This window comes from Stenella coeruleoalba (assembly GCF_951394435.1).
Source record: "Stenella coeruleoalba genome assembly, chromosome: 1".
NCBI lineage: Eukaryota > Metazoa > Chordata > Mammalia > Artiodactyla > Delphinidae > Stenella > Stenella coeruleoalba.
Window position 1 is genome coordinate 150,354,033 of NC_137169.1, and position 23,730 is coordinate 150,377,762.

The 23,730-nt window shown below is 42.8% G+C and overlaps 2 protein-coding genes across 2 annotated transcripts in view; both read right to left on the bottom strand.

Annotated features, from left to right (window-relative positions):
• The window catches only part of CATSPERE (catsper channel auxiliary subunit epsilon), a gene marked incomplete at its 3' end in the record, with an annotated part of 242,258 nt that extends 233,710 nt beyond the window's left edge, over positions 1-8,548 (bottom strand). Inside the window, exons 1-2 of the mRNA XM_079916436.1 lie at positions 8,337-8,548; positions 3,532-3,580 (exon numbers count right to left, since the gene is read on the bottom strand). Of these exons, the coding sequence (XP_079772562.1) occupies positions 3,532-3,580; positions 8,337-8,521 (234 nt within the window). The 5' untranslated portion in view covers positions 8,522-8,548. The remainder of the gene's footprint in view (positions 1-3,531; positions 3,581-8,336) is intronic.
• Positions 8,549-16,647: 8,099 nt separating this feature from the next.
• On the bottom strand, positions 16,648-23,730 carry LOC307176416 (tubulin alpha-1C chain-like; the record flags this gene model as incomplete). Its single annotated transcript, XM_079902467.1, is given in 11 exon segments — positions 16,648-16,782; positions 18,572-18,673; positions 18,676-18,916; positions 18,918-19,105; positions 19,323-19,451; positions 20,878-21,027; positions 21,843-21,895; positions 21,898-21,931; positions 21,933-22,164; positions 22,670-22,781; positions 23,085-23,730. Coding segments are annotated over 11 exon segments (2,022 nt in total).

A 23,730-nucleotide genomic window follows, 5' to 3' on the forward strand; every position in this document is an offset into this window, starting at 1 on the left:
CTCCTCCACACAGCCAACACCAGTCCTCTAAAACCTGAGTTTCAGCACTCAGTCCCCACTCGTAACAGTGGATGTGTTCTCAGGCCGGGGCATGCAGGGTGGTGGCACGACCATCTGTGCAGGTCTCTCTCTGTTCTGCCTGCCACAAACCAGTTGATGCATTCTCCTCTGAGTATGTGAAGCACCCTTTCTGTCCTGGTTGATCTCCCCACCAGGGAGGGGGCTTCCCTGGGTGCAGGAACCTTTCCTTTTTCACAGCTCCCTCCCAAGGGTGCCAGTCCTGTCCCACTTCCTCTTTTGTTGTTCCTTTCATCCCACCTGGTTACGTGGAGATCTTTCTTGTCCTTTCAGGTTTTTGAGGTCTTCTGCTAGTGTTCAGTAGGTATTCTGTGAGAACTGTTTCACTGTAGATGTATTTTTGATGCATTTGTGGGAGGAGGTGAGTTCCACATCCTTCTACTCTGCCATCTGTATTCCTCTCCCCAGCCATTATCAGGTAAATTACTTATCTCCATTTCTTTAAGGTTTTTTTTTTGCCCTGAGGTTTTATCTTATTGTTTGGAACATATTCCTCTGTTATTTCATTTTCCTTGACTCTTTGTTGATTTCTACAGTAGATGAAACTACCATCTCTCCCAGTCTTGAAGGCATGGCCTTGTGTAGGAGATGAGCGTATTGTTCAACCCTGCGCTAGCTCTTGGTTATCTCTCCTTGTGATTGTCCAAGCAGTCTATTTCATTTTTAATAGCTCCTAGTAGTTGAGGATGTGCCAAGACCTGTCAGTGTCCCAAATGGGAGAATCTGTCAGCACCTAGATTCATGCTGATTAGCATCCAGATCCTCAGGCAGCAGCTTTGAAAGTGTGCAAATATATACTGTCCTGTGGGATTGCAAGCATATAAGCCCCACTGGCCACCAGAGGCAGGCAATCTGTGGTGATTCCTAGGCAGCAGTCACAAAAATCAGGGCTCCAGATGAGTGTACAAGCTCCCATCTCAGAAATACCAATGAACTGTAATGAGGCAGAGGGAGAATGCAAAGACAGTATCCAACAGTGTATGTTCCCTAACAGCACCTTCATGTGTGCCAATCCTCATGCTGAAATTTCAGGAAAAGCAAAAAGGTGGGGAGGGACTTTTTAAAATGCTTTCCATCAAGAAGATTCATGGACTACTTAATCCCTGAAGTATTATGCATACTTAATATTTTCTTTCTCTGAATATTACTTTCAAGCAAGCACAATACCACTGTTTTTATCATCTACTCTCTTGACTTTTGTCTAACTTCTGCTCTGATAATCAAACTCTAGCTCCTAATCTGCATTTCTGCAATTTACATAACTTTTTTGTTTTGGGGACCAATTATCAATTAAAACTGAAACATTTCTGTAACCTACATAAAAGTGATAAAGGAACAGTAGAAAAGAAAAAGGGTGATTTTAAAAAAAGACTAATAAAATGGTCAATCATATAATAAAGTTCTTCAAGAAAAAAAGATGAAGTACATAAACAAATAATATTAGAGAAATACAGTAACTACAAATAGAAATTTAAGTGGTATGCAAAGATTATAAAGAAATGGATAGCAACAAATTTTAAGACAAATGCACATTTTAAAAGGAAATATAGTTTTAATAACCTAAGTGGGAAAAGAATTTGAAAAAGAATAGATATATGTATATGTATAACTGAATCACACTTTGCTGTACACCTGAAACTAACACAACATTGTTAATCAACTCTACTCCAATATAAAATAAAAATTAAAAAAAGGAAATACAGTCTACATAGATTCCTTTTGCCTGGTTTTGAATAATGTAAATACAACAATATCTGTAAACAGAATATGAACATAAACTGATAAAATTACTTTGTAAAATCTTTTGGCACCATCTACTAAAGCTGAACATATGCACATGCCTTATGACTTATCAATTCCACTCCTAGGTATACACCCAGCAGAAATACATACATATGTTAAGCAGAAAATAAGCATAAGAATGTTCATAGCAGCTCTAATCACAGTAGACTAAAAATGGAAAAAACTGATTGTTTATCTAGAGTAGAATGATATATATATTGTTGTATGTTAATTCAATGGAATATACAGAATTGAAACTCCAACTACATGAAACATGTTGCAGAGAGGATCCGTCAAATCTACCAATAGGAAAGAAGAAAGTTCAGAAATCAACACATCCATATATAAAACAAAGATGATACCAGAAAAAATAATAAGGAAACAATAAATTTTAAAATACATGCTGGTTCATTCTATGGAGAAAGTAATGTAAATGCCTACCTTATATTATACACAAGGTGGACTCCAGATATTACTTATGACCTTTATTTGAAAAGTAAAAATATAAATCATATAAAAGAAAATGTAGGATAAAAATCTGTGCAATGCAGCGTAGGCAAAATTTTTTCTTAAATAAAATTCAAAAAAAGTATAAACTGTAACATCAAATAAGGGATGGGATGGCTCAACAAAAGTCATCTTTTAAAAAAAATAAAGTATCCATGGACAAAGTCAATGGTTAGATGAGTAGATGAGAGGCTAGGAAATGATAACTAAAATATTTAAAATCAACATTTGACTAATACATAGAGTGGAATGTAGACAATGCTCTGTAAATCAACGAGAAAAGGGTAGAACATTAAGTGGAAAATGGGCAAAAATGAAAAGGCAATTCACAGAAGAATCCTGCATAAATATGGCAAACGATGCACAAAATCACTAGTCATCAGAGAATTGAAAATAACAACAGCAGTAAACTATTACTATGTAGTAATGAGATTGGTAAAAAAAAAAAAGGGAAATTCAAGAATACCAAATTCTGGTGAAGATGTTCACGGTGTAAGAATATAAATTGTGATTGCCATTTTGGAAAAAATCTTGCAGAATTTAGTTAAGTTAGGTGTCTGCTTCCCTATGTCCTACGAACCATAGCTGAAAAATTATTGCACAGATTCATAAAAGGCCATGTAGAAGGGCATTCATCACAATGTTTTCTGTGGTGGTAGGAAGCCATTCATCCATCATTAGGGGGAGGAATAGATAAATAATATACACACACACTAGTAATCAGGCGTCATTAAGTGTACTAGACAGTGTTGAATTTAAAAAGTAATGTAAAGAAGGAAGTCTATAGCTTGGGTGACCATACATCCTGGTTTGTCTAGACAGCTCCGATTTATACCTATTGTCCCAGCATAACTGTTAATAGCACTATCTTTAATTCTCAATAGTTTAACAATATACTGCATGGTCATCCTGTCTGTATCATAACACCATTTTGTGAATGTTGAATCACAAAAACACTCAAAAACAACACTACCTATTTTTGCTAAATACATATTTAAAAACATTTATTGGAGGGGGAATTTATATTAGGAAGATATATAGGATGAGGAAATAAAATAAAAATAAAAGAATGACACTGTGCTGTATGACTGAGTATGATTAACTTTGCTTTCTGCTGTGAAGTCAAAAAATTAATAATTATAGTTTAAAAAATTAAATACTTACAGTACTTCTGGTACTAAAAATGTGGTAGTTTGGGCTGTTACTGGAATACCTGCAGAGGAAAATGTCAAATATGAATACTAAAACTAATTTCTCCCCCAAATAAAAGGGATTCTATACTTGGTCAGAGCATGCCTGCGCTGCCATGAGCTTTACATTTCTGCCCAAGCACCTTCTTAGAAAGTATAGTCGGGGCTAAAACTGGGAATATCAGCAACATCTACCCATAACTCAAGGTGCGCTCAAGGTTGCTCAGTATCTGAAGACACTATAGCAAGAAGTAAATACTTTTACATCTTGTTTTTGTTTTAGAATAAAAACTGTTGAAGAATATTGGCTCTAACTCCTTCACCTGTAAACTGAGTTAAAATAAAATGGATAAAGATTGAAAAATCAAAAAAACAGTATTTCTTATTTGAAGCATTGAAGTAAAGAGCAAATTTCTATGAGTCCTTGTTCATTATCATTTCTCGCTATAATTCAGAGTACTTTAATTTCTGTGTATATGATTTATCTACTCTCCAATAAAAATATAATGTCTATGGAATTGAAAGTTTTCTAGTAGTCACATTAAAAAAGTGAGAAAAAACAAGTGATATTGCTTCTAATAATATATTTTATTCAAAAGTATTCTTTTTTTTTGGTACTAAGTCTTTGAAATCTGGTGTATATACTACACTTACGAAACATCTCAATTTTGACTAGCCACATTTCGAGTACTCAAAAGCCAGATAAGGCCAGTGGCTATCATAAAGCATCATCTTGAAATTCCCTTTACCTTCCCTTTGCTTCAGTAATCTATTCCATGTCTACATTACACACTTAATTGCCATTGGAATTGCTCCATCCTTAAAATCTTAAATCAGAGGCAATTTCTGTGTGTATTTGTATGTGGAATTGCTGGGATATCACTATGTAACTCTTTTAATAGATGTCAGTCCCATAATGAAATATATTTTGTTATTTATAATGAAACATTTTATCTATATGCAGATTTCAGATAAAATATAAAACATTTTAATGTATTTTTATATATCCCTATAAATTAAAATGGAATATATTTTCATCAAAGTCTCTTTTCAAGTAAGTATGAACCACCTCCCACTTATGAATCCAAGACCTCTTTCACTATAGTAAGAAAGACAGAAACCTCAGGAAAGAGAAAAATACAAGTGAAAATTTTTGTATTTTAATTTACAAAGTTAAGCTGGGCAATTTGTGAATGAAACCTGGTAGCTAAATGATAAAACTACCTTCTCTGACAAGCCCTTTTCCCCACCTTCTCCTTTATCAGCTTCCAACTCCTACTAAGGCTGGGTACAGGATATGGAGGGAACAGTAGCTAAAGGAGTCATATTTAATTTATTAACTTCATCACAGACAACTATAATAACACCTTCTCGTTCCTGCTTCCTTAATTATGTCAAATATTTACTGTGTTATTGTTGGAAATGGATCTGGAATGATCAAAGGTGTGGGTGTGCAGATGGCCCATGTGCTAGGACAATTTTTTAATGAAAAGGACAGTGTCATCTCACTCTGGGACTCTAAGAATGTACCTCTCCTACTCTCTCTAGTGTATTCCCACTCTACCAGTTCTTCCAAATCAAAGAGAATTCTTGACTTTTACCCCTTCCTTCATCTCCTAAGAGATAAGTCATTCCTGACTTCACTTTTTCTCTCTCTATCCAGCCTAAAAAATATATTCTTTGGGTAGACCATTTTCTCTCAAACCCCTTATTCATCCTAAGGGGTTTGTCTGTCCTGGAATTGGTCCTCAATAGGTCATACTCTTGGGCATCTGACAGAAGCATATGCTAAATCATTCATGTGGGAAAACCATACATTGCAGGAAGCACAGGATTCCCACAGAAAGTCCAACCCCCACTGGATATATTAATCTAACAGAAAAAAAGACTTTGAGACAAAAAGTGTTTTCAGGGACAAAGAAGATCAATCCATTATAAATGTGACCCAATAGAATAGCAGAGCATGAGAAAACATATTCTTTTCAAGTGCATATGGAACATTTATAAAAACTGATCATCTAGTAGGACATAAAGCAAGTCTCAACAGATTTCAAAGAATAGGTATCATGTGGACCCTGCTCTCTGATTATAGTACAATTAATGGAGAAGTTATTAACAAAAACATAATCAAATATTTACATATTTGGAATAAAAACAAACTTCTAAATAATTCGAGGGTTATAGAAGAAATAGTGATTATAGTTAAAAATGTCTAGAAGTGAATGATAATGAAATGATTATATATCATTTCTTATGGGATACAGCAAAGGAGTACTATATGGGGTATTAATACCTTTAAATGCCATATTAGAAAAGAATAAAGACCAAAAACTGTGAGCTAAATGTCTGGCTTAAGATATTTGAGAAAAAATATCAGAATAAGCCTAATGAAAATAAAAGAGAGAAAAATGAAAACAGAAATCAATAAAATAGAAAACAAAGACACAAAGATAAGTAAAACAGACAAGCTTCTGACAAGACATTAAATGATTTGAAGTGGTACTTTAAAATCTACACTAAAACACTTATGTTCAGGGGTTTAACATATGAGTCCAATCACAACGTTCAAGGAACAAGTTATCCTAATCCTATACAAATTCTTCCAAAGAACTGAAAAAGAGATAACACTCTCCAACTCATTTTGTAAAGCTAGTGTAATGCTGATATCAAAACCAACCTAAGACATCATGAAAAAGAAAAATACAGACATAAAAATCCTAAAGAAAATATTTGCAAATTGAATACAATAAAGTATAAAGAGATAATAAACCATGACCAAGTTGCACTTATCCTATGTATGCAAAGACGATTTTATTAGAAAACTCTACAAATGAAACTCACCACACATTTTTTTTTTTTTTTTGCGGTACGCGGCCTCTCACTGTTGTGGCCTCTCCCGTTGTGGAGCACAGGCTCCGGACGCGTAGGCTCAGCGGCCATGGCTCACGGGCCTAGCCGCTCTGCACCGGGGCACGAACCCATGTCCCCCTGCATCGGCAGGCGGACTCTCAACCACTGCCCCACCAGGGAAGCCCTCAAACTGTCTTAAAAAACTCTTCCCTTAAGTCCATTGGTGAGTTCACGTCTTTTGAGCATTTATTGCCTCCTTGCACCTGCAATAAATGCTGAACTTTCCTTCACCACAACCCAGTGTCAGTAGATTGGATTTACTGCGCATCAGCAAGCAGACTCAAGTTCAGTAACATTGTTAGAAAATTTAGGTAAATACCTCTAAGACCTCGGGGCAGGGAAATATTTCTTAAATAAAACATCTACCCTGGAATTCTCAACTCCCCCACCCCCCAAAGGCTAACAATAAAACACAAATTCATTATATTAAGTTTAAGAAATCTTGTCCTTTAAAAGCACACCTTATTAAGAACTAAAATTCAGGGAATCTGTGACTACCATGACAAAAAAATACCATTTTTGTCTTCCCTAACCTCTAATTGAAATTTAGCATTTCCTTAATTATGAATGTACACCAGGAGTTGGCAAACTACGTTCTTTGGGCCAAATCCCATCTGTTTTTGTAAACGGATTTGTATTTGCACACAGCCACGCCCTTTGTTTACTATTGTTGGTGTATGCTGTCCCCTACAATAACAATGTTGAGTGGCTAAAACATAGACTGCATTGACCGAAAAGCCTAAAATATTTAATATCTGGTCCTTTACACTAAAGTTGATGACCTCTGGTGTACAACATAACAAACGTTATAAACTCCCTAAGTTTCACAGGTGAAGCTGAATAATATCAGGTACCATACTTTATTGACACAGGCATGTGTTGAGAGCTTGAAATATATCATTGTATTCAAGCCTCACAACAACCCCATGAGATGGGTTTAATCATCGTCATTTTATAAAGAAGAAAATGAAGGTTTACAAAGTTCTGTCAGAATGCTACGGTTTTACTTTTTCTCAGTACTTCAATAATCCTTTCCAATGGCTACTCTCACTCTATTTGAACTCTCCATCTGTCCATTGAGATGCCATGGATCCCTTCCTTCTGAAACCTCTATAATAGTTTGATTTATTGTGGGTATCCTTACATCTTAATGTTAGAAGGTAATAATAATTGTTATAGCAAAGCCTCCATTAAACAGAATATTCGCAAAATCTGATTTTTCTAGTTAATCATCTGTATTTTAACCTGTGTTGAAAATCTAAAATATTTTGATACACTTTCCAATCCAGCAGTCACCTAATGTTGACCAAAAAGCAAACTTGCATAGAGGATCTCTCAGAACTTTAAAGTTTTCCTTCCCCAAATCAACCCACTTTATGCGGGAATTACACACCCTTACGTTTGTAGAGTGTATATTTTGTAAAGCACTCTCTCACAAATCATTCAACCACAACTACCTAATATAAACCATCAACTACCCTGTTACCCTAGTGAAGCTGGCCTCCCCTCCCCCCCCCCCGCCCCGCCTCCGCTATTTCTGGTGGAGACTTTTCGGTTCTCCTGTGCTTCTCTTCCCTCAGGCAAAAGGGTGCAGTGGGGTCCAGGGGATGGCGACGTGAAGGTACCGCGACCCTACGGCGGGAACTTGAGGAGGCAGCCAAGTCCTAACAGTGTGCCCTCATTTCCCGCCCTCATTCACTGAAAACTCTCGGAAGGGGCGGGGTGAGCCGGGGCTGGTGTTGGGGGAACTGGGAGACCAGGCTGTGGTCTACAAGAGCGCCTGGCCCCGGGACGCTGAGGCGCCGGGGTGGGTCCCCGCCTGCCCGGCCCAAGGGGCGCCCCCCTCGCCCGCGACTGGCGTCTCTTTACCTCCACAGAGCCGAGCCGCAACAGCTCAGCCAAGACAGCAGCACCGCCACTCCTGAGGCTGACATGGCTGGCGCCAGTTCGCAACCACCCAACAGCCCAGCGCGCCCGCCAGTCCGCGCGCTCCCGCGGACGCCGGTTTCTGAAGGTGCTCGGTGCCCGCGCCGGGGGCTGGCGGGGCCGCTCATCGCGAGGCGAGGGCGTGTGCGCCCGCGTGCCAGCCATCCCTGGAGAGGCGTGGGTGCGTGCGCATGCGTGCAAGCGCGCGCTGAGGCCGGGACTCCCCAGGCGTCAGAAAGTTAGCTGCCGGCCACGAAAGCGTAAATCGGATTTTAGGCAAAGCAGAGCTATGCTTTTTTGGAATGAAATAGCAAAACCACTTAAACTGACCACTGAGAATCCAAACAGGATGAAGGTGAAACTTTTAAGTTAGTGTATCTTTTAGCCCAAATCTTTCTTGTGACAGTATATAATCACTGCAATAGCTGTTAACATATCTGGCAGTACTATCCAGGGAGCAGGCACTCCATAAGTGATTTTAAAGGTGAACAGAGGGGGCTTCCCTGGTTGCTCAGTGGTTAAGAATCCGCCTGCCAATGCAGAGGAAACGGAAATGGAAACGGGTTTGACTCCTGGTCCGGGAAGATCCCACATGCCGCAGAGCAACTCAGCCTGTGCACCGCAACTACTGAGCCTGCGCTCTAGAGCCCGCAAGCCACAACTACTGAAGTCCTCGCGCTCCGCGACAAGAGAAGGCCCTGCTAGCTGCAACTAGAGAAAGCCCGTGTGCAGCAATGAAGAGCCTAAAATTAAAAAAAAAATTTTTTTAAGTTGAACAGAAATGAATAGTACAGTGTGCCTATTGAACACCTGCTTTGTGCCCAACACTATCTCGTGCACTTGAGTACAAAGAAACAGGAACAGGATAGGACTTCCCTGGTGGTCCAATGGGTAAGACTCTGCACTCACAACCGGGTTCCATCCCTGGTCGGGGAACTAGATCCCACAGGCCGCAAGTAAGAGTTCACATGCCACAACTAAAGATCCCGCTTGCTGCAACTAAGACCTGGCGTGGAGGGAGAAAGGAAGGAAGGAAAGAAGAAAGGAAGGAAGGAGAGAGACAGCATTCTGGTTTGCAAAGGGATTTGTAACCTTGTAGTAAAGCCAAGATAAACAAACACCAAAGTTATCACGTAGTATTATAATTTATCTGTTTACTTGTACCAAATAATCTGAATCCTTGAGGACTATAATTGTATCTTTATTCATCTTCGTGTTATCAGTGCCTAGCATAATCTTATTTTGTAGTAAGTTCTCAGTGTTTATTGATAATGAATCACTGAATAAAAGTAGTTAAATTTGCTCTAAGGACTATAAGAGAATGTATATATATATGATTTGGGAGACACTACATTTAATGCGATTCTATTCCCAGTTTATTCCAAAGCAACTTTATATCAGAACTAGATGTCATAGTTAATTTGTGTTGCAGTTGGAAGAGCATGTGATCAGCAGTAGGCATTGTCAACCACAAAAATAAAGCAGCTAGTTATTTTACTAGCAAAATGGGTTTATTTGGGAATTGCAATTCAGGACAGGTAAGCTATGGTGAATCACAGGCAAGTCTGAAGAACAAAGGAGAAGGGGCTTGCTTTTATTAGGTTTTAGGAGGAAATGCTTGAGTTGTTTTGAACAAACGTGCATTGGAGAAGAGCCAGGGTCAGAGGTTATGGCAGTTTCTCTGGGTACAAGTGTTAATGCATTGCTGCTGGGTCAAGGAGGGATCTTCCTTCCTTTTTCTTAAAAGCAGGAGATAAAATTGTTGTGTGAAAAATGTCCTCCCTTATACCAGAAGGAAAGTAGCATTCTATCTTCCTTCTTGCTGCTGGTTATGCAGGCTGCAACAAGTGGCAGGTGGGTGAGAGCTCCCTCTTTACGGCTTCCTGACTCCATTTAAGATGAAAGTTACCTTTATTTACACACACACCCCTCATCACAACCCCGTGCCATTGCAGACACATCATTTTCACATAGTTCTTCAGGAATTTAAAATATTCCAAAGCTCAGTGGGAAAGGCTCGTGGTTAACTCTAATTTTGAAGCAATCTAAGGAATCTGATAAGCCTGCATCCTTTCCCTATACATAGGATTTCACCACATAGCAGTTAAATGACATGGAATTGAAATGACAACCAAAAAGTGTAGTCAGTCTGGGCAAGGGGCGGGGGTGTGAGGGGGGGATAAGATGGAGTGGCTTTGTGGGAACAAGAATATCCTGTTCTTGGAGTGGTAAAGAATCAAGGTGAACAGGGGCACATCAGGACCATGCCTCACCTATTCATTCTTGAGCCAGTGCCTAGGCTGTACAGGCAGAACCTGCTTTCAAATGATTGAATTACTTACAATTAGTGGTTACCTTATTGTAGGTACCCAAGATGGGTGAGCTCACTTTCTATTGAAAGCCCTTTTGTCTTATCTTGAAATTTACCTCCCCTTTGACAGGGACAACTCCTCCCTGAAATGGAACTCCAACAGCCACCCAACCCCTATTTCACATCTCATACCAGAGCTTGTTCAGGACAAAGTGGGAGGAAAAGATAATGTGTAAACCTGTGGGAACTGATCACTCTCCCCACACCTCCTTAGGACCATGAGTGTCCCCAGCTTACATTCCAGCTCCTCACTAGTTCCCCCAGGTCATAGTTCCATCCCGGCCCCTAATCTGAAATAGACTGTCTGGGGTCACCAGGGACCCTGCACTACTTGTAACAGAGGACATGTACCTAGCATGTCAAATTAGAATCATTTGTTACAATATCGTGTTTTGGGTACATATAGTTTATGTCATAGGCTACAAAACTACTCATGGATAACATTGTTTCTATAATACATGAGGCAAAATGCATTTCAAGTTTCGATAGACATGAAATGAATTTGGTGGACACTTCTGCCACTTCACCCTAAATTCTGACATTTAGACACATAGTCCAGGAATCCTTGATCACAATTGAAGGATTGGCACCGCTGAAGTTAATTGAAGTTGTCACCTTTATTTTCTTCAGACTTAGCCATAGTCATAGTCACACTGATGTACACGCTGCATGATCCTGTATCACATCTGTTTTCATTCTTTGTCAAAAGGCATTAGAAAAAAGTGCAGTACCTAATTTCTAACCCACTATTCCTGCATCAGAAATATAATTCACTCTAATCCCTAACTCCATTTAAAAAATTTGCATGGGGCTTCCCTGGTGGCGCAGTGGTTGAGAATCTGCCTGCTAATGCAGGGGACACGGGTTCGAGCCCTTGTCTGGGAGGATTCCACATGCCGCGGAGCAACTGGGACCGTGAGCCACAGCTACTGAGCCTGTGCGTCTGGAGCCTGTGCTCCGCAACAAGAGAGGCCACAATAGTGAGAGGCCAGCACACCGCGATGAAGAGTGGCCCCGCTTGCCACAACTAGAGAAAGCCCTCGCACAGAAACGAAGACCCAACACAGCCATAAATAAATAAATAATAAATAAATAAATAAGCCAAGCATTGGAAGCCCTTTAAAAAAAAAAAAAATTTGCATGAGGGCTTCCCTGGTGGCACAGTGGTTAAGAATCTGCCTGCCAATGCAGGGGACATGGGCTTGAGCCCTGGTCCGGGAAGATCCCATGGGCCGTGGAGCAACTACGCCCATGAGCCACAACTACTGAACCCGTGTGCCACAACTACTGAAGCCCGCACACCCAGAACCCATGCTCTGCAACAAGAGAAGCCACCACAATGAGAAGCCCATGCACCAAAACAAAGAGTAGCCCCCGCTCTCTGCAACTAGAGAAAGCCCGCGTGCAGCAACGAAGACCCAACACAGCCAAAAATAAAATAATTATTTAAAAAAATAAAAATTTGCATGAATACTTTAGTCCCATTAAAGTAATATAGCATCCAATGGAGTTTAAATTCCCTTAACAAGTATTTATCAAACTATTAAAATGTGGCAGACATTGGGCCAGGCACCAAACATGTAATGGTAAACAGGATATTCTTGGTCCCTACACCAAACGAAACTTACCTTCCTTAGAGATGAGCAAGCAGAATCAAGGGTTTAATTTTTAAATGTATATAGGTTTAGGAGATAATAGAAAAGAAAGGTAATCTAATTATGAAGGGTATAAGAACTAATGTTTAGGAATGTGAGCTTTATATAGGACCATTCATTGGTTACATTCTTCTAAAAGCCTTTTTATTATAAAAACATATATTCAGAAAAGTGCACAAAAGACGTGTACAATTCTTAACAATTTATTACATAACCACTATGCAAATGTTTAAAAAGTAGAACATTATCAGCATTGCCTAAGACCTCCTTATGCCCGCCTCCCCAAACTCATTACTCCCACTTTTGTCATGAACCAAGCATCCATATACATGGGTCTGTTTCTGAGCTATTTGGTTCCATTAATCTTCTATCCATGTGACAAACTGTGATATCTTTCTAATAGAAGAATTCTCCCATCTTGTTTTTCTCCCTGGCTTCTTTGGCTATTCTTAGTCCTTTGCATTTTCATGTAACTTTTAGAATCAGTCTGTTGAATTTCACACACACACACACACACACACAAAAGCTGTTGGGGTTTTATTGGGATTTTATTAAATTTATACATCAGTTTGGGGAAAAGTTGACATATTTACAATATTAGTCAGGAGGAGTCAAACTTCTTTCCTAAAGGACCAGATAATAAATAGTATAGGTTTTGCCTCTTAGAGGCAAAATTGAGGATATTATGTACTTATATAACCATTTAAAAAGGTGAAAACCACTCTTAGCTCACTGACTCCTGAATCTCAGTAAATCAGATGCTGTTTTGAATGCATTTAGACTGTGGACTCTGGTTTTATGGTCCCATAAATTTGTTTTAATTTTTCTCAGTAATGTTATATAAGGTTTTGGGTGCAGTCTTGCAAATCTGTTATTCCTTCCACTGAATTCTTAATTTTGGTTATTGGATATTTTTAAATTCCAGAATTAACTTGTTTTTTCACATGTTCAGGTATCTGCTGAAATTCTCAAAACTTGTATATCTCCTTGAACAGAATAAGGAGTTATTTGATAGTCTATGTCTGAAAGCTCCAATGTGTCCATCCTCTTTGGGCCCGTTTCCATTGTCTTTTTACTGGTTTTCTGTTGTTTCATATGCTTGGTTGTGTTTCATTGTATTCAGGATATTTTAGTAGCAAAATTGTTTGCAGAGACAATTCGAAGTTTAGAATGACGACATTTTCCTCTAGAGAGGGTTTTTGTTTGCTTATGCCAATGCTTTGGGGAAACTCCCACTTTAGGATCACCTTAATCCAATTTTAAGGACTGGGATCATTGGAAGCTGAGCTGCAATCCCCTTCGAGAGCCTTTTTCTTCCCTACTTCTGGTTCACCCCTATTCCTAGGGTGCAAAGGCCTGAGGGCCACAAACCAAAGTGAGGGGCATTCACCAGGTCTACTCCCCTTTGACAGACTCTGGCCCCTACTTCTGGAAGGCTGTCAAAATCACACATCAGCCTCTGAACTGCCTCCTCCAAGTTTGACAAGTGCTGGAACAGTGGCCTGTAACATTAAGCCCACCTCCCAGGGCCTCCGCCTTCTCAATGGTCCTGGTCCAATAATTCTTCAAACACATGTTAGCTCTCTGATTCCTTTGGACTTTTAAAATATTTTGTCCAGCCTTCCTAGTTGCCCTCAGTGGGATGGTCAGTCCAAATTACCTATGCACCATTACAAGAGCAGAAATCCTCATTAGTTGTTAGTTACTGGAGTAGCCTCATTCATACACAGCATGGTAACAATATGTAAAATGTCAGTACGCCATTGTCCATCTTTGATTCTGTGTTAAAAAAGAGTTTTGTAGAAACCATTAGGCCTCGGAAAAACCAATTGCTCTCCCTAACAGGAAGGTTTCTATACTCATAGCAGCAAGCATGGGTTACCTCTGTCTACCTATAGCAAATAGCAATTAACTGATTCACACATCTTTACTGAGAGCCTATTACATGTGAGGGGAATGAAGAGATGACATTCTCACCTTATAGCAGAACTAAGTGACTAATTAATTAGTTGACATATCTCAAGACAAACCCTAAAGTTCAGGTTTCAGCTCTCTTCTGCTTTTTCAAATTATATATTCTTCCCAAGGACATGCAAGAGTCTAATTTCGATGCTTAAATGCCTTTATTTCTTTCAGATAAAACTGAAAAAGCAGAATAACAGCTCGATATTTTTGGCTATTGGAGCAATGATGTCTGGCAATTCTCAAAAAAAATATAAATGACCAGTAAGTATATAACTTTTCATTAGAAATAAAATTAACGAATTACGCAATGAGATTTTTTCTATCAAAGTGGCAAAATATTCTTTTAATGATAATACACAATGTTAGGAAGGGTTCAGAGAAATGCTCTCTTCTGCCAGAGAATAAATTAGCACAGCTGTTTTTGAGGAGTATGTGTCAATACAGCAAAGCCTGGAAAATGTGCATACCCTGCAATTCCACTTTTAATGATGTAGCCAAGGAAATAATTAAGAATGTGTAAACAGATTTAGCTATAAGGTTGCACGTTATATCACGTTGTTTATAAGAAACTGGAGACAATCGAATAGTGGATCGTTTAAATAAATTACAGTACAGAAATACAATGGAATACTAAAAACAATGGTGTATATAGATGGATATCTACTGACATGGGAAGTCAGTATTTTGTTAAATGGAAAAAGCAAGTTATAAAAGAGTGTGATCTCATATTTGTTTTAAAAGACGATGCATGTTTATATACAGTACATATAGAAAAACACTGAGAAGTATGTACACCATAACCATTGGCAATCTTTGGATGGTGGAAATATGAGTGATTAAAAACATTTCTATACCCATTTTTGTATTTATCTGAAATGAATGTGTATTATCTCTGTGTTTAAAATTGGAAAGAAAAGTCAAAGCCTAATTTAAAAAATGCTTTGCCTAGGTTTTGGCTTGTGATACGAGGGACCATATGCACCTAGAGGCATCTGCTTGGTTTTGCTCCTTATGACCTGAGTGGATAATTCTTGTTTTTGTTCTTGTTTTCCTGCAAATGCCATAATCGTGGACAACAGTTCTCTCATTTTCTACTAGAGCTCATTGAGGCTATGATTGCGGAAGGAAGCTGCCTTTCTAGGGGAGTAGGCTGGTTGCAAAAGGCCCATACTTCAACTGGGGGACACTTAGAGTAAGCTCTGTGGAGAGGAAGGAGGAAGCAACCAGAAAACAAATGCAAAGGAATGGACAGCAGATGGTCTCTATTTAGTCGTCACTTCAATTCTAGGTCTACTGAATCTTAGAGGTAGGGATGATGGGAGGATACCTAAAACCTGGTTATATAGATTCCCTCTAAGATGGTGAGTCATTTCAGAAGACCAATGACAGAACAACTGAAAATAATATTGAACATCAAACTGCTGCTAACATCAAACTGTTAGAGCAACCCTACAGCTATAAATAGAGGCATTTGATGGAAAGTTTGTATTCTGGGTTGGTATAGAGATTCCAAATGAACCCAAACTCAGAGAGGACCATGCCCAGTACGTTCAGTAAATGATGACACTATCCATTAAAGGAGTCTCTCCTAAGAGCAAATGAAGAGTCACTTGTCCAGATAAGACAAACCTATAAACTCATGTATTATACGGCAAAGGCCTATCCCTTCTATATCTCACACCCTCCATTCTGATTCCAAGAAATGTGTCCAAGGTAATGTGTTTCTGATTAGCAGTTACATACTGGTTTGTAAATGCTTTACTTTTAAAAAGAATAAATTGCTGTAGATAAAGTTAGCCATACGAAGAAGTCATTCTCAGACACTCATATGTGTTCTTGAATGAGAGAGGAAAAAGGTGGAGTTTCAACTATCAGCACATGAGCATCACTTCTCAAATGTCACTGTGGCTAAAAGGTTGAATACCGCCGTTCTAGAGCAAGAAACAAGGGAACTCCTGGATAAAAGAGAGCCCAGGCAGAATACCAGGCAGGAGAATTAGCTTGTGAAAGTACCCCGGGGACCTAAAACTGGGGCGGAAAGGGAAATTAAGAAATGTTGTGATGCAAAGCAAACTAAGCAAGAGGCATGCACTCGAGGCTTTGAGGAAGCAGGATTAGCTCTCTGCATGTTCAGCTGGACATGTTGATACTCATAATTTATATTAGTACAGAGAAGGCAGCTGCAGTTATACCAGGTTAAATGCCAGTTCTTGTGAGGAGCAGCTGTTACAGCTGGGTGTGGAGCTGATTCCCTTCCCCTCAGTTACTCATGGGTAACCCGTTCCATGGCCACATAGAAACTGTTCTTGTCATCGAGGCGATGCCAGCCAATTGGTCCGATTTCACAGTCTGAACAGACCAGAAACCTGTTGCCCACATCCTTAGTGAAGCCCATGTTCTGAAAGATGAACATGTCATCACCGGCCAGTGCTCCTAGGGAAGTTCGCCATCAAGATTGCTGCCATCGGCTAGAGTTGGCTTCTTTCTCATGGAAGGGCAGGAAAAGCTGCAGTGGAAGAGAACATAAAGAATACAAAAACTGAACTGGCCCAGTTATATCATCACCCTCATTCTACTTATACTTTATAACTGCTCCCTAGCAGTTTCTTGGAATGAGAACAAACAAGGAACCCTGTCATTAAATTACAGACTAGGATGCTGGGAGGCTCCTGTGCTGTCTCTGGTCCATGCCCTGATTCTTAAGAGACTTGAAAGAGGAACTTTGACTGGTTGCCGTGGTAACTTGGCTTCACTGCTATCCTGATTATGGTCCATAAGGCCCTAGCTGTTCCTAATCTCCCCCTGGCTCATTCTGCCCCAGCCACACTGGCCTTCTTGGCTTCTTCAAACAAGATTAAGTCTGCTCTGCCCTCAGATCTTGGCAAGGCCAGTTCCTTCATGATATTCAGTGCAAATGTGTTTGATATTCAGTGTTTAAAAAAAAAAAAAAAAACAAGGTCAACTTCCCCTTAATGCTTCCAAGGAAAGCAAGCTTACTAGCAATTCCTGAAGGCAACCTATTCTTCCTTTGAATAGCTGAAGCTTTCCTAACATGGAGCTGAGAAAGGAAGTCAGCCTCCTAGATTCCCTACCCCTTTGTTCTGAGCTACAGGACAACTCTTCCACACTAGCAAGCTGCTATTATCTTTATGACCAGGAGTCCCTGCCTCCCCTCCCATTGCAGTCATGTCTGCAGCAGTGTAATGGGGCAGGAAAGCTGTATAGTTTCTAAATGCCACAGCTGTCACCTTTAATCTTTCTAGTCTCACCCTGAAACAAAACCTATAAAACTTAAACTAGGCCATATGCCCAGTACCCTCTGGCAATGTGAACTGATGAAAGGGTGGGGCATAAACAAATTACTCAAAAGGAAGAGACAGTATTCATACACCTTCTGACCCCTGTTTTGCCCATTATCTGAATGGCAGGCCTTTCTGTGCTTCCAAAAGCACTCCCTTCTGAGGAGGAGCCATATTAAATGGGTATGTCCCTGGCACACATGAACAATGAAAGCACTACCCCCAATCTGACTGGCAAGCCTAGGGAATGCCTATATACCAGGCTAAGAAACATGAAACATACTTTCCTTTCATAAAGGCGAGTTTTCCAATAGAATTGAACCTGGTGTACAGACCAAAGGCCTGGGCTCTAGACAAGTTGAGATCTATTGAGTTAAAGACAACCAGGCTTCCCTGGTGGTGCAGTGGTTGAGAAGCCACCTGCCAATGCAGAGGACACGGGTTCGAGCCCTGGTCTGGGAAGATCCCACATGCCACGGAGCAACTAAGCCCGTGCGCCACAACTACTGAGCCTGCGCTCTAGGGTCCGCGAGCCACAACTACTGAGCCTGCGCTCTAGAGCCCACGAGACACAACTACTGAAGCCTGAGCACCCTAGAGCCCACGCTCCACAACAAGAGAAGCCACCGCAATCAGAAGCCCACGCACCGGAACGAAGAGTAGCCCCCGCTCACCACAAGTAGAGAAAGCCCGCGCGCAGCAACAAAGACCCAACGCAGCCAAAAATAATTAATTAATTTAAAAGAGTTAAAGACAGACTCTAACGCTGTTATTTGCCTGATTCTCCCAATCCCTAGTGCATGTTTCAAAGCCTGCAGCTCTAAAGGAATCTCCCTCTCAGTGGTTACACAGGACACATGCTAATCCCTCCCTTTATCCCTAACTTGCCTTGAAACACATGGGACACCAGCCCACAAACCAGATGATGCACCTGGTCTTGACAGTGGCAACGGTGGCATTCACATCCTTGGGCACCACATCCGCATGGCAGAGCAGGCCATGTATTTGCCATGGTGAGGGTCACCCTTGACCCATCTGATTGGAGGGTTTAAGCAGGCATTGGTGATCCCTGACACCAAGAGCTGCTCATGATAGCCCTTCTCATTTGAGACAATGTGTGAGCAGGTCACCAACAGAAAGTGGATGCAGAGGTAGGGCACCAGATTGGTCTGGAACTCTGTGAGGTCCACATTGAGGGCACTATCAAAATGCAGAGAGGCAATGATGGAGGACAATCTGGTCCTTGAGCCAGTTGAGGTTGGTGTAGGTAGGGCACTTGATGTCCAGGTTACAGTGACAGATATCATAGATGGCCTCATTGCCTACCATGAAGGCATAGTCCAAGTGCTCCAGGGTGGTATGGGTGGTAAGGATGGAGTTACCAACTGCTTTGGACACTTGAGAGGCTTGGTAGATAGTAAACTCCAACTTGGATTTCTTTTTTTTTTGCGGTACGCGGGCCTCTCACCGTTGTGGCCTCTCCCGTTGCAGAGCACAGGCTTCGGACGCGCAGGCTCTGCGGCCATGGCTCACGGGCCCAGCCGCTCCGTGGCATGTGGGATCTTCCCGGACCGGGGCACGAACCCGTGTCCCCTGCATCAGCAGGCGGACTCTCAACCACTGCGCCACCAGGGAAGCCCTCCAACTTGGATTTCTTGCCACAGTCAACAGAACGCTGTTCCATCAGCAGAGAGGTAAAGTCTGGGCCAGTGTCCTCCTTAAAGCTATGCAAGATCAAGAAACCCTGAAGCCCAGTACACTGGTCTGTCTAGTGTAGGAGATAACACTGTTAAGGATGCAGATGGCATTATCATCTGTCCCCAGCCCTCTTCTCCTGACAGGATTCTTTCCTGTCTACAAAACTATTGTGACCTAACTACAACTGTATTCACTTCTATACTTCAAAAACACAAAACTTTGAAGCATAATTTATACTTAACTGTATACATATTATTATACATACAGTGAATGCTTTGACAAATGTATATACCTATAGAACTAGCAAACCAATCAAAATATAGAAATTTCCATCACTCCAGAAAGTTCTCTCATGCTCTGTTGCTTCACCTCTATAGATGTGAGAAGAGAATACCTACAAGGGGCTTGGAGTTCTGGGGAGACAGATGACCTAGAAGGGCAGTGCTGTGTGTGTGAAGTGTCAGGAGTGAGGGGAGGGGAGATGAGGGTCAGGTGGACATCGGATCTGTAGTCAGAGAGCTGAGCCCTCTCAGCTTTGTAGCTCTGCCACCTAGTTGCAGGAGAGTGGGACTGGGGCTGGTGGTGGTGGTATCCAGGCCCCACCTCAGACTGGAACCCAGGAACCTGCAGGTTTAACAAGTACCCTTGGTGATTCTGATGTAGTTGTTCCTTGGACTAGAAAAGCATCAGACTATACCAGACACATGAGTAGTAACAATATAAAAGTTCTTCATTTGCAATATTACATATATCAAATCATTATGTCCTATACCTGAAACTAATATGTCATATACAATTATATATATTATATACAATAAATATACATTATATACAATAAACATTTTTAAAAGCAAAAAATAGAATAAGTAGGCTTTATGTAAATTGACAACTAAAAGAAATTCTCCTTTTTAAGAAAGGTCTAAGCTTAAAGGGCTGCTTTGTCATATTTTCACACAGAATCCCATTCCTCAGGTTACCCGCAAGTCCTCAGTCTTTGAGCAGCAGAGAGTATGTCTGGACAATCCCTTTAGACGGCCAGCGCCAAAGTACTGGCTCCTAGCTGGCCTTGGTCCTGGCTCTCCCGGCCTCAGGCAAGGGATAGGATAAACTGGAAAAGTGGCTAAAAGCTAAGAGGAGCCTCTCCCAGCTGGAAAGCCCTGCTTAGGAGTCCAAGAACAACAAGCCGAGCTTCTGAGGCAGCTTCCTCCCACCTGCTGGGGCTAGAGATGGATCAAAAATCAAAAAAGGTTTGGATCAGACAATCAGGCGTGGCAAAGCAATAACCAGCAGGGCAGAAGCCAGAGTCCACAGGCTCAGGGCAGAGCAAGTTACTCAGACTTCTAACCCTAGATCCACACCCAAGACACGCAGCTCCCCCTAGAGGAAGCAAGTGGACAGACAGGCCAGAGGAACCAGCACCAGCCATAGGCCTGTGGTTCCCCTTTCTTCCACACAAGTCCAGCCTCCCAGGTGCCAAGGGCACTTGGTCTGCTCACCAGTTTTTGGATCCACTCCAGCACCAGATGGAGGATCTCCTTCCCCACAGTGTAGTGGCCTCGGGCAGAGTTGCTGGCAGCCTCTTCCTCGCCAGATATCAGCTGCTCAGGGTAGAAGAGCTGCCTATACCTGCCAGTTCTTACCCCATCCTGTGTGGGGGGAAAGGTCTCCTCCACACAGGCACTAGGACCTTTCCTGCTGAGCTCCCCCACATAGAACCGAAGATTAGGGCCTGAGGCCCACTTGTAAAGCCCAGTCCTACCTGGGCTGTGAGGGGGAAAGTTAGGGGGTCCCTTTTCCAGTTCCTTCCCTCTCATCATAGCCACTTCATTCTGCTTAGTAAGGAATCAGTGGTGTGTTCAGGGGAATCTCATTTGACTTTTGATTGGAATAAGAACACAGACTAATGCAGAAAACCCAGTCCACAGTTCAACATCTATAACAACGTCTGTAGGAAGATGGGGGAGGGGTGACATTTTCAGGAACAAGAAACCGAGGAAATCCAGACGCAGAAAGGAGGAAGCAGAGAACCCCTTGAGAGCCAAAAACAGCCAAGTTCACACAGGTCCACGTCCTATTAAGGGGCCCATTTCAGTTAAACTCAGCACCCAGTTCCTTAGGCAATGTTATCCCTGAGAGCCTGAGGGTAGGGAAAGGGAGGTTTAAAGTTTCTGCTTTAATATCCACTCTTTTCTGTAGTCTTCTTTCTAGGTCTGACCCCTGACTCAAACATCTAGTGGTTTCCCAGGCAGAGCTCTCTGACTAATCTCCCTCTCAGCACAGGAAGCCCGCAGGACCCCTCCTGAAGATAGAGTCTAGACAAAAGCAACAGACCTTATTGTTGTTCTTGGCTGGTGATTGCCTGCATTCCAAGAGTTTTTCCCCTAAGCAGAGCTCCCAGCTGATTTGGGGGATGGCAAAAATATGGGCTGGGGGTGGGGAACCCACCAAGTGCCCACTCACCTATGACAGAAGGCTCCAGGTCCACAAAGACAGTCCCAGACACGTGCTTGCCAGCCCTGATTTACTGATGGTGTTGAAAGGGGTCAGCGCAGCTCCCCAGTGCCTTGTTGCTGCGCACAGTGCCACTGGGCCGGATGTTGTGCTCCAGGCAGTAGAGCTCCCAGTAGGCACTACCCATCTGCACCCCAGCCTGGCCCACAGGGATAGAGATACACTCATGCTCTAGAGGGAAGCAGAGCTGTGGCACGGTCTGCGGAGGGCCAGGGGCTTTAAAAGACTTCCCTGGGAGCACCCATTTATCTGTCCTCCCTGGAGCCTGAAGCCTAGCAGTGCATTACCTGGTTCCCTTTACTGGGTTCCCTTTCCAGGCCTTCCCACACTTTAAGGCCCTCATTTTCTCTTCATTTACCCAGGGCCTGAGAACAAAGATGGCTAAAGCCTAGATCTTCTAGAGAAAGTCAATACCAAGCAGCCAAACCCCACTGCCTAGTGCCCTGTCTTGCTGGCTGGGATGATTCTAGAAGGCGCAGAGCCCCCGCATGCCAAGATAGGGCATCCTGGAGCTTCTAGCCCTAGACCCCTAGGAGAACGAGTCTCCAAGGCCGGGACTTGGTGTCCTCCACACCCTGAAGCGGGCAGAAGGTGGAGTTCAGGTCTGTGGCTTAATGGAGGCACAGACTCTGGAGTTAGAGCGCTTTGAAAGCTCATCTGCACCCTCCACTTTTGGGGGGATATGCACCTACTCTGGACACTTGTCCTGGCCCCCTGAGTACAGATGGGTTAATCCAGATAATTGCTTAAGGGTCACAATGAAAGCAGAAAACTCACCTCACCCGTCCACTCTCCTCATTGAGGTAACTCCTGTGATGGACAGACTCTCCCGGCTTCTGGTCCTTCAACCCAGCCCAGTCTAGACCTTCCCAGATGCAGAGGGGGTCTTCTAGAACATCGGCAACAGTTTCACAGTTCAGTTTAGTTAGGAACTGTCCTCCAAGACAGCCTCAGAGCCTCCACAGGGGTTCTGCCCAGAGGTGGGGATCCCGAGATTCCCGGGAGGTGCCGGGGTCTGTGTACACACCCTGACTTCTCCCTTTTAACTGAGGGACTTAGCGTCCTTGGGCACCGCAACAGGACAGAGGTGGGACAAAGTTCACTGACACCTCTGGTCAGGTACGGACCAAACGTCAAGCGCCTTAGACCTCCGGCTCGTGTCCGGCCACCCAGCCTCAGAACCCGAGCGAACCTGCTGGAGGCTCCCCGCCGTCCCGGTCCCCGCCCCCGAACGGGCGTGGTGTCCGAGGCAGGCAGCACCGCCCCCCGCCCGCGGCTGGGGAAACGCACGGACCCGGGTGTCCCGCCACGCCGAAGGGAAGGCGCGGAGAACAGCCGGGCTCCGACGCCCCGTCCGCCCGGCCTTTCCGTGCAGCCCACAGTCGCCGCCAAGTCTCCCAACGCCCCCCGCGCCCGGGATGCCGGCGTCCCCTCACCGTGGTCTCTCGGAGAGGTGGAAGCTGCGGAGGGCCCCTGGAGGGCGGGCGCGCCACGAGTCCCCAGCCGCACCCCACCCTGCGGCTTAGAGTCCCGGCCGAGCCGCCGGCCTTGCCCCTTAGCCGGGCTCCAGTTGGGAGGGGCCCCCACCCGCGCCCGCCTGTCTCTCCGCTACTGGGCGGCCGCCTGCGAAATATCTCGGCCTTGGCCGGCCCCTGGGAGGTTTGCAAAGCCCAAGGGAGAGAAAGCCTCAGGGGTTCGAGTCCTCCGGCCAGCTTGACCCTCTTCTCTGGTGGTATATGCTGGGTCTGAGAAGTTGAAGCTTTCAGGGGATGCCTCATTCTGCTTTTGTTTTCGGTCTTTACCCGGGCAACACCGCGGACCTGGTGGGAAAAGCGCAT